This window comes from Talpa europaea (assembly GCF_964194135.1).
Source record: "Talpa europaea genome assembly, chromosome: 2".
NCBI lineage: Eukaryota > Metazoa > Chordata > Mammalia > Eulipotyphla > Talpidae > Talpa > Talpa europaea.
The window spans coordinates 92188142-92206585 of NC_140068.1; the positions used below are offsets into that span (position 1 = coordinate 92188142).

An 18444-nucleotide genomic window follows, 5' to 3' on the forward strand; every position below is an offset into this window, starting at 1 on the left:
AGAACTATTATCAGAGGAGAAAACTGAAAGACATTGATTAAACCCCCTCAAAGTTTTAAAAGTCTTCCAAGGAAAAACAAAAAGAGTTGAAATTGCTACCCTACAGAACAGCATAGTGATTAAAGCACCGTATGTGTTACCCAAATTGTTACAGGATATGTCATCGCAAAGGGGAGAGTAGCATCACCATGGCTGTGGGCGCAGAAGCCATCTTCCCTGCCCCCATTTCTGCCCATCAGCATCTCAGGTGCCTTGGACTACAACTCCCAGCATGCTATCAACCAGACAGCTGGAACGGGGGAAGCTGGGAAGGAGGAAGGGAAGACAGTGGAGAGGCTGCTCCTGATACTTTAGGGTAGCGGCCGGCAGCTACATCAAGGACAACAGCAGCCATCATTGACATTGAGGTGGATTATTCAGCTGGGATGGTATATTATAAATCTCAGATCTCTCCCCCTCTTCAACCCACTGGGCCCTGCCCAGCTCATGGCTTGTTTTTCCTTGTTGGGAGGCAGTTTGGACTCCTGGTAAGCTTTCCAGCTTTGGGCCAAGCCTCTTTGGCAGGGAATTTGCCCACAAGGGAACGCATAATTTTCAGAGTTTGATCAGGAGTCTCTCTCCTACTCATCTCTATCCATTCCTTTTTACCCACTCCCTGATAAAGATCATTGATCATGCTAGAGTTTCACTGCTGCTTTGACATGGTGTAGATGGTCAGACCCTTTTAGGAAGGGAAAAATAGGTTTTTCCCCTTAATGGTTTGAGGGCTTCCCTAGAAACCCCTCAGTTTGATGCAGTTTCAATTTGTTTCCCTAACTGGGAATGAGCCTCCTCGTTACAAAATTACCTTATGTCGGTTATTTAATATTCACAGAAATATTTGTGAGGATTAAATGAAGCAACATATGTTCCTCTTCGGCTTAGCATCTGGTACATAGAGGTGATGGAATCACTGCCATCCACCACTATAAACATCTCTTGCCAAAATCTGATTCTGTCAATAACTTAATGGAAATTGTCAAGTGTTCTCTATCAAGCAAAAACCAGATATTTTTGTTTGGCACAAGCAATACCTGACTAATTTTTTTGACTTTTTTAAACATTTATCATTTTTTACATTTTTTAGACAATATTTGCTTCCCCACATCCCTTCAGATTTAGTCCCCATAGAATTTCCTTCCCCAAGGCACCCGTGCACCATCCCACAGTCCCCTGTGCTCCTCCCTCCCTCCCTCTCACCCCTCCTCCTCCTCCTCCCCTGCAGGATGTCTCTGGTTTATAATTGTCTGTTTTTGCTTTGTTGTGTTTTGCACTGTTATTATTTTTTTACACTGATGTCTTATTTGGTTCCTCTATATTCCTGTTATAAGTGAAACCATCCGTTATTTTTCTTTTTCCTTCTGGCTTATGTCACTGAGCATAATTCCTTCTAGCTCCATCCACATTGCCGCGAATGGTATGAGTTTATCTATTTTGATTGCTGAATAATATTCCATTGTGTATATATACCACATCTTGTTGATCCAGTCATCTATTTTTGGGCATTTGGGTTGTTTCCAGGTTTTACCTATTGTAAATAGTGCTTCAATAAACATAGGTGTACAGGTGCTCTTTTGAATCACTGTTTTTGTGTCCTTTGGGTAGATCCCTAGGAATGGAATTGCTGGATCATATGGTAGCTCCATTTTTAGTAAACTGAGGAACCTCCAGACAGCTTTCCACAATGATTGGATCAGTTTGCACTCCCACCAGCAATGTAGGAGAGTTCCCTTTTCCCCGCATCGCATCCTAGCCTACATTTGTTGTTGCTTGTTTTTTTTTTTGATAGGTGCCATTCTTACTGGTGTAAGGTGGTATCTCAGTGTGGTTTTGATTTGCATTGCCCTGATTATAAGGGATGTTGAACATTTTTTCATATGCCTGTTGGCCATTTGCATTTCCTCTTTGGAGAAATGTCTTTTGAGTTCTTCTGCCCATTTCTTGACTGGATAGTTTGTTTTTGTTGAGCCGGGTGAGTTCTTTGTATATCCTTGTGATCAGTCCCTTATCAGTTGGATGGAATGCAAAGATTTTTTCCCAATCAGTGGGATGTCTCTCCGTTTTGGTTAATGTCTCTTTTGCTGCGCAGAAGCTTTTCAGTTTGATGTAACCCCAGGGGTTTATCTTTGCCTTCACTATCACAGCTTTGGGTGATGAGTCTTTAAAGACGTTTCTGAGATAATACCTGACTATTTAAAAACAGTTGCCAAATGCTTTTTTCTGTAATGATCCTGTGGTTTTTGTCCTTTAGTCATAGGGTATATTTTAGTAAGTTAAAACTATCTTGAATTTCTGGGATAAACTCTTTTTACATGTTGCTCAGATTCAGTTTGATAAATATTGTTAAGGATTCCTGTGTGGTCACTTCAATTGAAGAATCTTTAAAGAACATTTTTTTAATATAAAGAAGTGAAATTTAAACATATTTTCTCCTATGGTTTGAGCTTTTTATGTCTTGAGAATCTTTCTCTGCCCTGATGTCATAAATATATTATGCTATGTTTTATTCCAAAAGTTATACAATATACACTTTATATTCAATAGAAGTGTTATAAAATATAGAATAGCTACTAAGATACATGCAAGATCTACTTTTTCTCCTATATAGATAAAAGCCCCTACTCCACTTATTAAATAGTATATTCTTATACACACACACACATATATGTAGGTGTCTGTGCACTCTGCCCAATTCTGCTGACCTACTCTTGTTCCAGGGATCTATTCTTGGACCATTAAAAGACTACAATTAATTAGTCTGACTTTATAATACTACTACTATTTGGCAGGGCTAAATCATTGCAGAATTTTTCTTCACAATTTTGGAGGCTATTTTTGACTTTGCATTTCCACATACCTCTAAAATAAAAATTCACAAATTATTGAAAAAATTATGTTGGGATTTTGTAGCAATTGTAGTGAATTTGTAAATTAGTCAAGGAATTGGTTTGTTCCTATATTTCATGTCATTCAATAATAATAATTTTCTACAAAAATGCTATGCAAATACTTTTTTATACTTACTTGCTAAGTACCTTATGATTTTTGTGGCTGTAAAATATCTATTTTTTATTACAGTTTTCCAAGATATGATTGACATGTAATTCTACTACATTTTAACTGAATTATTGGTCATTATAGAAATATTTTCTTTTTGTATGTTGGTCCTTATAAATAATCACTACTGAACACACTGGTTTGAATAATTGTTTCTAGGTTCCTTGGATTTTCTATCGATTGATTTACAATCATTATTCTCATTTTTATTATTTTATTTCATAGCAAAATACTGAATAAGTGATAAGAGCATACTTGCTTGTTTACTCTTCATTTTAATAGGAAGGAAATATTTCTTAATTTTCCACAAATACCATTCTCAGAAAGTCTCTCATATTCCTAGTTTGCTAAGAGAATGTGTGTGGGTGAGTGGAATATAGTTCTATGTACAGAAATGTATATAAAATACTTGTTAAAAAAAGAATAACACATATATAAAACACAGGCTAAAGGAGAAAAAGAATTCCAGCATACTCAGCAGCACCCAGGGTAAGAATAGAAGCTGCCAATATAGGTAATCCTCTCAAATCCCCTCTCCAATCACAGGGTTCTCCCTACTCCCAGAGTAACCATAATCTTGAATTTTCTTTGACAATAACTGGCAAACCTACGGTGGTCATACCTGGTTTGCAGGGGGCGGGGGAGGGGGGCAATCCTAACATTACCTCAATTTTAAAAGTAAATAAATTTATAAAAATATATCTCATGCCAGGCCTCCCCGGTGGCACAGCGGTTGAGCGCTGGGTTGTGAAGCTGCCCGCAGCCTCTGCAGCACCGGTTCAATCCCTGGCCATGGGCGAGGATCCCACATGGCGCCCAGACCTCTCCTACAGCCCGCTGCTCCCCTCAGCAGTGTACTTCGGTCCTTCTGCCTGTTCTGTTCCCCGCTCTGGCTCTGGTGAATTCTCTCACCCTCCCACGCTTCTGACTACCCAGTGCTTGTATAAATAAATAAATCTTAAATATATATATATATATATATATATATATCTCATGCCTCTAAAAAAAAGATAATTTACAGACAGACCAATGTGCTCATCTCTAAACACATAGTGTTTAAGCATAAACCTAGCTGTAAAGGAAAGAAAATGAATTGCCTATGTTTAGGTGAAGGTTCCCAAGAGAAACACTAAGCAGAATCTCTGGGTCTGGTCTGGCTTCAGCTCTCCTACACATTTACAACAGTCCTATGTAGGAAATTTGTGGGGTAGGATCATAAGTGAACCCTAAAAAGTATACATCTCATTATACACAGGGTATCCATGGCTGTTTATTAGCCAAATAATGAATTTCCATCAGAAATAGGGTCAGGACAGAGTGCTAATCTGTATTTCCTAGATCACAATTCCCTCCCTAAAGTTCTCAGTAGCAGGTTAAAACAGAATTTTTCCAAGTGATGAAATGAATTTCCTCAGCCAACGTAGGGCAATGAGAATAGAGCAGTGAATTCATCAGCACAAGGGAAAAGCAAACAAGCACAGCCAAGAATACAGACCAGGCTCACCCAGGCACCCAGTCTTCAAGTTAGAAGACAGTACAGTGGCATCAGGCATCTTGTTGAAGCCAGTCAAAATTTGACTATTTCTTAGGTAGCAGTGGCTGCCTGCTCTTCTTAGAATAGAATTGCCATTTTGTAATCATCCTTCAGCATTCACTGGGAATTCCCTTCACCTCTCTGCTGTATTTTATTCCTGTTTACAATATTCTACATTTTTTCTCTTTTTATTTTCTTGTTTTGGTGACTTTGTGGAAAAAAGGTGTATTAAGGGTAAATTTTTTTAAGACATTGCATGTCTGAAACTCTTTACTTACCATCTTATTTAGCAGAGAATTTGGCAGAGAATAGAATTCTTACTGGGAAGGTTGATGATAAGTCAAAGATTCTTGCATCTAGTGACTTTAGTTTTACATTTAGCTTATTATAATAATAGAAAAACATATGGAATGAACCAGAGAGAGAAGAAACAATAACAGCAAACAGTTGAATTCTAGTCCTCTTATCTAGGTACATCCCCAGTGCTGTCACGAGGTGTGTGACCTTGAACAAATTATTTAATCTCTCCAAAGAAAGTGATGAAATATTTATTTCACTAGGCATTAGATATACATAGATTATGTATGTGTATGTGTATATATACAAATATAGCTCCATCCAGACCTCCTTGCTTCTAATTTTCAATGTTGTTACTTCCAGATCAAGTCTCGTCATTCCTCACTGCCCAGGAGTTCATAGATATTGCTTCAGATCATTTCTCCTGCCTCAAAAAGATAAGACTCTTTGAAGTTCTCCCGACTGAGGAAATTCCTCCTCTCACTGTCCTATAGGGCCACTCCTGAGTAGGCTATAGTGTAACAGAAATCCTTTTCAGCTCACACCAATATATCAAGCCAATTCATCATAGACCAAACCTGAGGTTGTTCATTCTCCATTAGTGGGCAGTAGGGATGTAAACAGAGAAATCAGAGATGGTGTAATATAAGAAGGGGACCTGGGCCACTGTTTATGTAATTCACTTGGTGTCTTGAATTTGCAGTGGAGGCAGTATCGTTTCAGAAAAAAAGACTGAAAATTTTCTTTTTCAGTTCCACCTATTGTTGAGATCATGCAATATTTGTCTCTCTGGGTCTGGCCTATTTCACTTAGCATGATGTCCTCCCGGTTCATCCATGGTATCACAAGATAGCAGGATTTCCTTACTTTTCAAGGTTAATAATAATATTCCAGGGCCTCCCCCATGGCGCAGCGGGTTGAGCACAGTGCTGGGAAGCTGTCTGCAGCCTCTGCAGTGCGGGTTCTATTCCCAGCCAGCCAGGGAGCTACCCACATGGCGTGACAGACCTCTCCTGTCTCGCCCGCTGCTATCCTCAGCAGTGTATTTCAATCAGTCTGCCGGTTCTGCTCCCCACTCTGTCTCTGGTGAACCCTCTCACCTTCCCACACCTCTGGCCTGTACCCCAGCTCTTGTATAAAAATAAATAAATCTTTAAAAAATAATAATATTCCATTGACTGTTATTCAATTAATTCAATAATTCAATGAATAATATTCCACTGTTAACAAACTCATAGTAACAGAGGTTATCAGCGACTGGGGTAGAAGGGGAGCTATTGATCAAAAGGTACAAACTTTCAATTACAAGAGAAATAAGTTTTTAGTCCCATTGTACAGCACAGTGACTACAGTTAGTAATAATGTATTATATACTTGAAATTTGCTAGGGAGCCAAATAAATCTCAAATGTTCTCATCACTAAAAGGTAACTGAGAGGTAATAAATACATTAATTGCTTTGTGGTAACCACTTTACAGAATATCCATATATCAAAATATCAAGTTATATACCCTAAACATATACAATTATTACTTATCAAAAATAAATAATTTTTATTTGTAGAATGGTAAAAAAAAAGTTTGGCTTTCAATACAAGGAAGTATCCAAATAGCAAACATGCCCATGAAATTGGGGGTATCTTATCATACCCATAATTATTTAAGGGAATAGCATATGTACACTACATATATTTACAAGGAATACATGATCCAGGTCTTTCAAGCACTGGGTTCTAGCAAACTAACTTTATCAGATCAAATTCAATACTGAAAGTACATGAGTACTAAGAATTAGTACTGTAATTTTAAGAATTAGTATTGTAATTTTAAACTTCGAATTTAAGATTATATTAGAATAGTGATAAAAATCCTTGTTCACCCATGACTGAAATCTAGAAAGAAAGCTATGCATTTTGTTTAAGACAGAAGATGAAAAACCTCACCTTTTGTTTTGAATACTGAAGTTAACAAATAAACCTGTAAAAATTACTTTAAAAATCAATATTTATCATAATCAGGAAGAAAGAAAGATCATCTACTGACTGTCATAATTTTAAGATTCTATTCTTCTATATTTGTTTTAACATCCTTACTCTCTTCCCTCTTCAGCTTCTTTCCTGTTGGATGGGACTGTTCAGTAGTGGTACGGGAGGAACTGGAAATGGCACCCTTGATGTTGCGGGTTTGCTGTTGCCCCCAATGAGCCACGCCTCTGCTGACCTCCAAGGTTAACTGGATCATACGGTTAATGGCTTGTTGAATGTCATCCAAACTAGGAACCATCACCTGGGGAAAAACCAAACGAGTTCCTGATACTGTCAGCCCATGCAAATGGCTCCCTCTGATTCTCACCATCCCTTTCTCCTGAGTGGGGAAAGCCTCAGGTTGTCCAGTGGAAGGCTGCTTCAAGGAGAGGAATGTTAGAGGAGGGTAAGCTTCAAACACTCTCTGACCTCAAGTCTTCCCATTCTAGGCATCCCTGCAGACCAAAAGATCAAACACAGTACCTGTCATCCTTTGCCTTGGGAGAGTGGCTGTATGCAGCCCAAAATTGTGGGCCATATGTAAGATGTCTATGAAGCAGAATAACTGAAGAAACTATACTGCCCTAGATTCTGACTTTAGTTCTTTGAAATGTGTGAAAGAAGCTACTCTTTTGGAGGCCACACTGAGTAGCTGTGGTGTTAGGTGAGTCATAATTATCAGTGTCTGGGCCATCACCGAATGTACTTCAGTCATTCTGCATGACTTAGAGTTCCAGATGCCAATAAGGAGCTGGAGTGAAGATGCAGATGTGCGTCATGAGAAGGCACAGGGATCCACAGAGCTCAGGGCAGGGGTGCTGTCCTTCTATTCTGCCATCCTCAAGGTTGTATCTTTAAAGGCCAGGATATGGTCATATTTAGATAATCATCTTAAGAAAAAGCAAGATTTTGGGGGAGGGGGGGCTTGAAAATTGATGGCTGAATGGATATCGTAAATGAGTTAAATCAGGCTTTTTTAGACTGTCCCACCACTAGCCTCTATGACCAGCACCTACAGCCTTGCACGTCTCCCCTGATTAAGGACACCTGGGCCCAGGGAGCAGAGGCATGCCTAAGTGTAGGTGCACATACCTGGGCCTAGAAGGCAGGGCTAAAAGGGAGGTGTCGCTCTGGTGGGGGCGGGGGGGGTGCTGGGGCTCAAGTTGCTGTCTCCCTGATGGCTACTTTCCCTTGTTCAGTATTAAAGACCTATAAAAATGATACTGAGGGCTCAAAAACTCTCTTTTCCATCTGCAAGAACCGACAGTGAACCTACGTGGCCTGGGATGGTTGCACAAACTTAACTCTTATGTCAACATTCAACACACCATTAATTATGCAGAAGTTTTTACAGAACAGATATATGAATATCATCATTTTGAATTTTGTTAAATACTAAGACAAAGTCAAAGGATACACAGAACCAAAAAGTTATTGTAAATGAAACTCATATCAAAGGCTATACTTCTTCAATCCATTACCAAAATATGATTGTGTTCATTTGAATACTTAATGATACTTACCACATTAGGAATTGCAAGATGCACTTCAGCTTTTATAAAGGAAACAACATCTTCTGACTTTTTTCGTCCATAAGGGCTGTAATAAAATGGACATTTAACTTAGACACCTTTACCTAAAACTCCACAGGTAGCTTGGTTATGCTATAACTTTTAATCCTAAAAATAAAGATCATTTGCAAAGTACTGAATTACATGAAGTGAGGAGGATATTTATAATGGAACCACACATCTCAGAGAACTAAGAAAACGTAACTTTATATTCTTGGAAATAAAATATTAGTCTCATATATATTTCCTAGCATTTTAACATTGCTCTCTCATAGTTATAATAATAAAAATATAATAAAAATATGTTTACTAAAAGCACTCCTTGTTTCCAGCCCTGTAACAAATGCCAGATAAAATTACCAATAAAAAGCATATACCAGCATATATGTTTATATATTTTTCTGCAAGATTAAAACAGAAGTTTCTGATCAAACTCTTCTATAAATTGTTGTCATGTTCAGGCTATACAGACATACAAGTACAAATAATGAAGGACACACATCAGAATTGCATATTATTTTGGTTAGCACCCTCTGCCTTGACCTCTGACCCCATCCCAGACAAAATTATAATAAGTGTAAACTTACCATAGCAAGAAATACTGTCATTATAAAAGCTAAACCTCCTTCTACAAATATAAGCAGATGAAGGGATAAATCAAAAGAAACATAAAGCCTTCACAGTTCAAAGTAGAGACCCAGCTTTAGCATTCAAGGCCAGAAGTTCCCAGATAGACATACAATTGCAAAGAACTCTTTGAACTAAAGTCAAGCATGCCAGCAGAGGGAATAACTCATCTCATTTACATGTCACTGTAAAATTCAAAATGCAGCAGTAAAACATGGGTAAATTGTATTAAAAGGGAATCTATCTAAGAACAGGAAAGAGTTTCATCAAGTAAAAGAGCTGAATAGAGGCAGTAAGCACCACCTTCGTTCATTAATTTTTTTGACAAATTAGAAGATTCATTTAAGGAATTCTCCAAAATTTCAGATGCAAGAAACAAAGAAGATAGAAACTTCAAGATAAGGTAAGAAAAAAGATAAAGATAAGTCATGTTCATTGAATGCTTAATGGATGCCAGGCACTTTTCCAAGCACATCCCATGAATTAATGGGATCCTTACATAAACTGCATGAGACAGATGGTATGATTATTTCTATTTTGTAGAGTAGGAAGCCAAGGTAGGAGGAAGTTAAATCACTTACAGAGGGTCACTCAGCTCAGCTATTCCTTACTACCTTATGAACTGTACATAAGGTAAATTAAAGCATAGAACTGCTATAATCTGAAGAACAGATTGTCTTTCGTCTTGAAAATGTGTGCCCAACAGGATTACTGGGGAAAATGATCTATACTTAAACGGAATAAAGGGGGAAACCTGTAAGCACGAAGACAATGGGCAGTTATTTAAAAATAACATAAGATTGGCCGCAGAACTCTCATCTGAAAACATGAACAAATGAGAACAATGAAAAAGAATTCATAGTCTGTAAGGAAAGGGGATTGTGTTCAGAGGAGATTAAACAAGCATTTCTATGCACAGGTAAAAGAAAGGCATTTTGGATAAGGGAGGATTTTGAAAAATTATATCATGTATACCTATTCAAAAATTACTGAAGTGCTGCAGGCCATGTAAATCCAGTCTTAGTGAGTTAAGAATTCCAAAACACCTCTTTGTGCTAAATACATCAGAACAATGGATAGAACATAAAGACATGAGAATGCTCAGATACAAGATAAGTATCTCCACGAATCAGAAATGGATCAGACACAAAAACAGTCTGAGTGGAGAGTCTAGCAAGATGGTTGCAGAGTGAATGCTCTGGGTTCACCTCCTCCAGATGCACACAACAAAATGTATGAAAACCCAAGCCAAGAACCCCTGAGGGGAAAACCGATTACAGTATACACAAGAGGAGCATCAGCCTGACTGAAAGGGGTAGAAAAACTGTTAAGCAAAGTTTGTTGAAAGTAATTATAGGGCAGCACAACCCACAGAGGGAGAAGTTGCTGCACTCAGAGCCCCTACAGCTATTGACTATCCAACATGTGAGCTACTAAGACCCGGTGGCACTGCACTGGATAAAAGGGTGCATGATCAGACACCCAGGATGAAGGGTGTATCGTTGGAGAGCTATAGAGGTAAGACACAGAGGCCTCCTAGAATCTGAGGCTCATAATACAACTGCTGTAGCCTGAATCAGTTGAGAGCACCTGTACTTCCTTTAAAAGAAACTACCACTAAAGGCCAGGATAAGATATCTAAAACACTTGCCAACCTTCACAAAGAAACATTTTACAAAAGGAATTTTAAATTATTGCCCTGGTCTTCTTTTATACATACTACCCTTCACTGGCACCAGTCCCTTAACTATTCCAAAAAGTATAGATTTGCAAATCTATCCTCACCAAAACCCATACAAAATAGAAAATAAGAGTCAGAAGACAGTACAAATGACAGAGCAAAATTTAAAAAACTTGAAAGGAGCACCAAATCAGTGGATTTGGGAAGTATGACAGAAGAGGGATTCAGAACAATAGTCCTGGCAACCGTTTTGGAAAAAAAACAACGGCGATCATTTGTAAATATATATAAATATAAAATATACATAAGTGTAAAACAATGGAATAAGCACAAAGAAAATGTGAAGTAGCTACATTAAAAAAATAATGGTACTAACTGCACTCTGTCTCTGGTGAATCTTCTCACTCCTTCCTCTAACCCTCTCCCCACCACTACCTGTGGGGCTTATACCTCTGGCTTATACCTCAGTTCTTCTATGCAAAAATAAAATATTCTGAAAAAAGTAATGGGGCTAAGAAACACTATAGCTAATTTAAAAAATACACTTGAGGGCCTTAATAGCAGACAAACAGAACCAATAAAGAGAATTAATGAACTTTAAAACACAATACTGGAAGACATAAAAATAGAACAAGGTAAAGAACAGAGAATTTTTTTTAAAGATTTATTTATTTATTTATACAAGAACTGGGGTACAGGCCAGATGCACGGGAGGGTGAGAGGATTCACCAGAGACAGAGTGGGAAGCAGAACAGGCAGACTGACGAAATACACTGCTGAGGGGAGCAGCGGGCGGCAGGAGAGGCCTGCACGCCATGTGAGACCCTCACTGGCTGGCCAAGATTGAACCAGCGCTGCAGAGGCTGCAGGCAGCTTTGCAGCCCAGTGCTCAACTGCTGCGCCACCAGGGGAGGCCCAAAGAAAAGAGAATTTAAACAATGAAAATAGTGTCAGAGCTCTCTGGGACAATGTAAAGAGAAATAGTATCTATATCATAGGGATCCTAGGAGGAGAAGGGAATAGGAAACCTATTAAATAAATAAATACTGAAAACCATCTCACTCTGGGAAATGTACCAGAAGTTGATCCAAAAGGCCCAAAGGGTTTCAAACCAAATAATATTATATAGACATACACCAAGACACATAATAATAAAGCTACTGACCACATAATAATAAAGCTACTTACCAACAACAAGAACAGAATATTAAAAATATCAAGATTGGGGGAAAAAAACAAGGTTATAAGAGATTACTATGAAAAACTATATGCCAATAAATTTTATAACCTTGAAGAACTAATAAATTTCAAGATTTTATTTTGAGAAAAATCTACCAGAGATAAACCAGGAAGAAACAGATGAACTGAACAAACTAATCACGGACATAGAAATTGAAACAATGATTTCAAAAATCTGATAAATGAAAGTCTAGTGCTAAATAGCTTAACAAATGACTTCTATCAAATTGTCAAATAAGAACTATTGCCCACCTTGCTCAAATTGATTATTAAAATACAAGAAGGAAGAATGCTCCCTAATACATTTTATGATGCCAACATTATCTAATACTGAAACCAGAAAATAAAGCCCAAGAAAATTATAGACCAATATCCTTGATGAACACTGGTGCAGAAATTTTCAACAAAGTACTAACAAATTGAATTCAAAAGTAAAACACAAGGATTATGCACTATGATCAAATGGGATTCATCCAAGGATACAAGGATGATTTAATATATATAAGTCAATTAATGTAATATACCATATCAACAAAAGTAAAGATAAAAATCATACATTATCAACAGATGAAGAGAAAGTTTTTGATAAGATTCAACACCTATTTATGAGAACAACTCTAACCAAGATGGGAAAAGAAAGAACCTATCTCAATATAATAAAGGCCACATATCAAAAACCAGCAGACAATGTAATACTCAATGGTGAAGAACTGAAAGTTTTCTCTATAAGATTTGGCACAAAACAAGTTTTGCCTATTGTCACCACTTCTATTCAACTTAGTGCTAGAAGCTTTGACCCGACCTAACAGACAAACACAGGAAACAAACGGAATCCAAATAGGAAAAGAAGAGAAATCATCACTACTTATAGATGATACAACATTATATATAGAAGATGCTAAGACTCCATTAAAAAGCTAATAGAAACAATACGTGAATACAACAGAACAATAGGCTACAAAATCAAAATACAAAAATCCAAACATTTTTATATACAATCAAGAAACAAAAGAAATTTTAAAAATAACTCTTTACAATGCCTCAAAAAGAATTAAATACTTTGGAATCAACTTAACAAAGAAGGTAAAAGACTTATGCAATGAGAACACAAGATGTTACCTTAGGACTTACATAGCAACAAAATGAGATGGAAGGATATCCCATACCCATGAATGAAAAAAATCAATACAATTAAAATGACTATCTTGCCTAAAACTACATACAAATTAAACATGATACCCCATCAAGAGCCCAGCAATATTTTTTTAAGAAACTGAACAAAAAATATTGCAATTTAATGTAACCATAAAAGTCCTCACATTGCAAAAGCAAGCTTAAGAAAAAAGGAGAGAAAGGTATCATGTTACCTGACTTCAAACTTTAGTATAAAGCAACAGTATTAAAAGCAATATGATACTGACACAAAAAAAGTTATGTGGATCAATGGATCAGAAACAAAATTATAGAAATTAACCCCTATGTATATATATATACCAGTGCCTAATCTATGATAAAGCATCATGACCATAATATAGGGAAAAGCTCATATTTTTAATAAATGGTACTGGAAAAATTTGACAACTATACATAAAAGAATGAAGTTGAACTATTAGTTACACCATATGTAAAAATAAATCCCAAATGGATGAATTATTTAGGTACGACTAACAACAACAAAATACATAGAAGGAAATACTAGCAATACATTTCACAATATTAACAATAAAGGTATGTTTGGTGGTGACTCAACCCTTATGGCAAGGGAATTAAAAAACCAAAAATAAACAACTGGGATCATCTCAAGCTGAAAAGCTTCCATACAGCAAAAGAAAATAAAAGATGATGAAATAGATACCTTACTGGGAAAATATATTTATACAATAAATAACTGATAAGGGATTAATATTCCAGATATATTTTTTTTAAACTCATACAATTCAAGGGAAAAAACAAACCAATTACAAATGGGTAACCAATATGAACAGACAATTCACCAAAGATATCCAGAAAGTGAAAAGACATAAGAAATGCAGGTTAAAACTACAACTCATCACACCCATGAAAAGGCCCCCCAACAATAAGTGCTTGAGAGGAGAGGATGCAGACAAAAAGGAACCCTATTACACTGTCGGTGGGAACATAAACTGGTAAAACCATTATGGAAAGCAATCTGGATTTCCCCTTAAAAATTAAGAATTAGAAATACCATACAAACCAACAATCCCACTTTTGGTTATATATCCATAGAATATGAAATCATCAACAAATAAACCCATAGGTTCTACAATGGTCACAGCAACTTTATTTACAATAGCTAGGATATGGAAGCAGCCTAAATCTCCTTCAAAAAATGAATAGATCTATAAGATGTGGTTCATACATACCTTGAAATATTACATAGCCACCAGAAAAGATGAAATGCAGCCATTTTTAATAAAATGAAGGGAATTTTAAAAAATTGTATCAGCAAAGCAACTCCAGACAAGAAAGCAAATATTGGACATTCATATAACAGACAATTTGACAACATAAAACACTTTCAAAAACGACTGTATACCAGCAAACATCCTAAGGGCTCTGAGGTTAAGAGGGAGGTGGCAGGGAAGGGGCAAGGGAACAGGAGAGATGGTGATAGGGGGTGGGGAGGAGAATAAATGTAACTAAGGGAAAAATGGAAGGATGAATGGATACAGTGTATCCAGATTAAAAACAACCCCAAAAAACAGCCAGGCCAGGGTTCTGGTGTGGAAATAGGCAGTGAGGCTTTCCAGGAAGCAGAAACTATGAGCAAATATGCAAAGACTTGGTTCTGAACTAAATGTTCCTAGTATCACCTGGTGGCAAAAGTGAAACTTCTAGACAGGGAGGGAAGGAAGGAAAGAAAAATACCCAAAAGTGAAAAAATCCTCTTGCTCAAAGAGAAAGCCTACAAAAAATGCAAGTCCCAATATGCATGAGTAAGTCTAACAAAAAGGGAGAAAGCTAAAGAAATCAATAATTGAAGCAGAAACTTATTGCCAATGAATTTCAATTATGGCAGTATGACAACATCTAAATTAAGCATCCAGGAAATGTTCAAAGAGATAAATGAAGACAATCTTACCAAAAATGATAATAAATTGTTCAGCCAAAAAGGTAGAATGATACAATGTGTAGAGGATAAGAAAAAATGAAATATTTAAGATGTACTAGATCACTAGGTATAGACTACCTACATAGATAATTACTCATAATGTATTCCAAAAAGGTCAAAAATATAAAATACATGTCAGAGTAATTAGAAGACAGAGAAGAAATTGACCAAGAGGTGCCCATCTTTGAGACAAATACATGTCCCGTGTGTCCAGGACAGTTCTAGAAAAGGTCTATCCTGACATTTCATCTAGATAGTGCCCTTTAATTCAAAAGAGTATCCTAGCTGGAATAATAATTTATGTGGTGACATATCAAAAAGACTAGCAGCAACAAGTATTGGCAAGGTTGTGGAGAAAAATAAACTTTCATATATTACTATGTTTCCCTAAGGGAGAAATTCTCTAAGGAGAAAAAGGCCTTAAAATGGGACACTGCATTATTTTAATGCACGATAAAAGAATAAAAAGTCAATCAGGTATATGAAGCTTTTAAGAGATAAAAATTATGCAGAGAGTCTTAAAAGATAGAAAAAGATGTACAGAAAAACTAGGAAAGTAAAATTAATGACAGTCTGAAAAGAATTTGAGGAATCAGGATTAATATGGGTAAAGAATTTCACAAAATAAAAATAAAATAACTATGGGGCCTCCCCTGGTGGCGCAGCGGTTGAGCGCTGGGTTGCGAGGCTGCCAGCAGCCTCTGCAGTGCCAGTTCAATCCCCGGCCAACGGCGAGGGTCCCACAAAAATAAATAAATAAATAACTATGCTCTAAGAAGACTTAACTACTATGACCTTGTATGCACCTACCAACATAACCTTAAGATACACAAAACAAAAACAAGGAAAATTTGAGAAGCTTGTGATGACATTGGGTGGCTTTTACAGTACAATTAAACTAAAATCCAGCAATGAATAGCTCAGGACTATATCTAACAAAAATGTGCAAAGTCATTACAGAAAATTATTAAACTTCATGGAAAAATATTAAAGAATACTTAAATGAATGGAGAGATGATTCATGATTTTGGATATTTTAAGGATGCTAATTCTTCCCAAATTTATCTATCAATTCAATGTAATTTAAATAACATTCTCAAAAGAAAAATTAATTTGCAACAACTTTTAATTGCTTAATGAATTAACCAAATGGTAAAATATACTGCTCTCCTACTATGCGGATTAAATAAATCCCTATAAAAGATGAAAAGAAGGCATAACAGAGTAGGTAAATATTTATTTTAAAAGATAAATCACTAGGAAAAGATAGATATACTTGAACTTTTTGAACTCAGCAAAGCATGCTATCAAGAGAAGGAAAGATAAAGAACAGCTGAGGAAAGCAATGTGCCATATTATCATCAACAAAATAATATATGAGAACACATATGAGTGGAAAGAAAAGAGAAGGGGGGAGAGAAGAGGGTGAGGGGAGGGGAAGGCAGGGAAAGGAAAGGAAGGACTGGGAGGTGGGTCCTTCCTCCCAGGGAACAAAGAGAAAAAAGAAAGAGCACAAAAAAACAAATGGCTCAAATGACTTCTAAGTGAGAAAATATGTTCAATAAAATCAGAACCAGGAAAATGATTGTTTAAATCCCATGGCATGCCATTTTACACCCCTTATGCTGGCAGGAAGTTTTTAATTGAATGATACCATCTGTGTGCAAGGATGTAGAACCATGGACACTCTCAGGTTGGCACTGCTAAGTAGTGAGGCATATAACTCAGGGCCCAGCATTCCATCCCTAGCAGGTGCAGCAGGAGACAGGGACAAGAATGCCCACAGAGGCTTTATTCACAACAGCCCAAACTGGAAACAAACCAAATGGTCATCACCAACAGACCAGGTAAACAGATTATGCATTGTCCAACAATAATAAACTGTATCAACAGATGAATCTCATACAGACAAAATTTAATATGCATTGATTAGGGATGTAGAGATGTGGTAAACTGCAAGAAAAACCAAGACAATAATAAACACTAAGTTCAGGACAGTGGCAACCTTCAGGTGAGCAGAAAGAGGACTGGTAGTGTTCTTTATCTTGACCTTGGTGTCAGGAACATGTTTTCATTTGATCCTATTGTTGCAGTATTACGCACATTTTCATAGTCTTTTCATGAATGTTGTATTTTAAATTTTATAAATAATAAAACCAATATAATTAATAAAAGTCAGAGGTGCCATTAGCACTGTTGTTACAGATAATACCATCAAAGATATTTAGTATATTTTCAACTTGCCTTGAAACAAATATTCTTTTTTTCATTGTGTCCAAAGACAACCGTGTAGCTTTTTGAAGACTGTCCAGTAATTGATGAGAGAAATAAGCATAGACCTCTTTACATTCCTGCAATGAGAAATCATAATAAATTTGCTGCAAAATAACCTCTTACACACCCAAAGCAATAATACAACATCAGAGGTGACCTGTTGAAAGATGAAAGGTAACAAACTATATCATTTCGACTATATTTCAGAAATAAATTCAATCTCAAAGTACTTGTTTTCTTCTTTTTTAACAAATAGAAATATTTGAAAAGTGTTCTTGCATAAACACCCTAGCAAACCATGATGTATTCAAAAGCCAAAATTCAAACAACAGTCTATTCAAAATAATTCTTTCTGCTCAGTCTATTCAAAACAATTCACACAACAAAACTGAAGCACTTATTAAGTGTGGTACATTTCTCAGTGCTTAAGGATATGAGCATGAGAGATATTGAGTTTCCATCCTCAAGAAGCTCTCAGCTTGGTAAATAAACATATTTTAAAAGCTACAATACAATACAATACCAGGGCCTCACTGGTGGCGCAAGGGGTTAAGACGCAACCTAAGAAGCTATCCACAGCCATTGCAGCACGAGTTCAATCCCCGGGCAGGGAGGTGATTCACATGGCACGGCAGACCTCTCCTGTCTTGCCTGCTGCTCCCTTCAGCCGTACTTCAGTCAATCCACCTGTTCTACTCCCCACTCTGTCTCTCACTTCCCACACCTCTGGCCTGTACCCCAGCTCTTACATGCATAAAAAAAATAACTCTTTAAAACAAAAAAGGAATCTCCGGGCCTCCTCTGGTGGCGCAGGCAGTTGAGCACTGCGCTGTGAAGGTGTCCTCAGTCTCTGCAGTGCCAGTTTGATCCTGGCCAGCCAGCAAGGGTCCCACATGGTGCGGCAGACCTCTCCTGTCGCGCCCACTGCTCCCCTCAGCAGTGTATTTCATCAGTCTGCCTGTTCTGTTC

At 37.0% G+C, this 18444-nt stretch overlaps 1 protein-coding gene across 1 annotated transcript in view; it reads right to left on the bottom strand.

The window, feature by feature from the left end:
- DNAH8 (dynein axonemal heavy chain 8) overlaps positions 1 to 18444 on the bottom strand; it is a gene marked incomplete at its 3' end in the record, with an annotated part of 299195 nt that overhangs the window by 210800 nt on the left and 69951 nt on the right. The window contains exons 20-22 of the mRNA XM_084228672.1: positions 17446 to 17552; positions 8474 to 8549; positions 7020 to 7212 (exon numbers count right to left, since the gene is read on the bottom strand). Of these exons, the coding sequence (XP_084084798.1) occupies positions 7020 to 7212; positions 8474 to 8549; positions 17446 to 17552 (376 nt within the window). The remainder of the gene's footprint in view (positions 1 to 7019; positions 7213 to 8473; positions 8550 to 17445; positions 17553 to 18444) is intronic.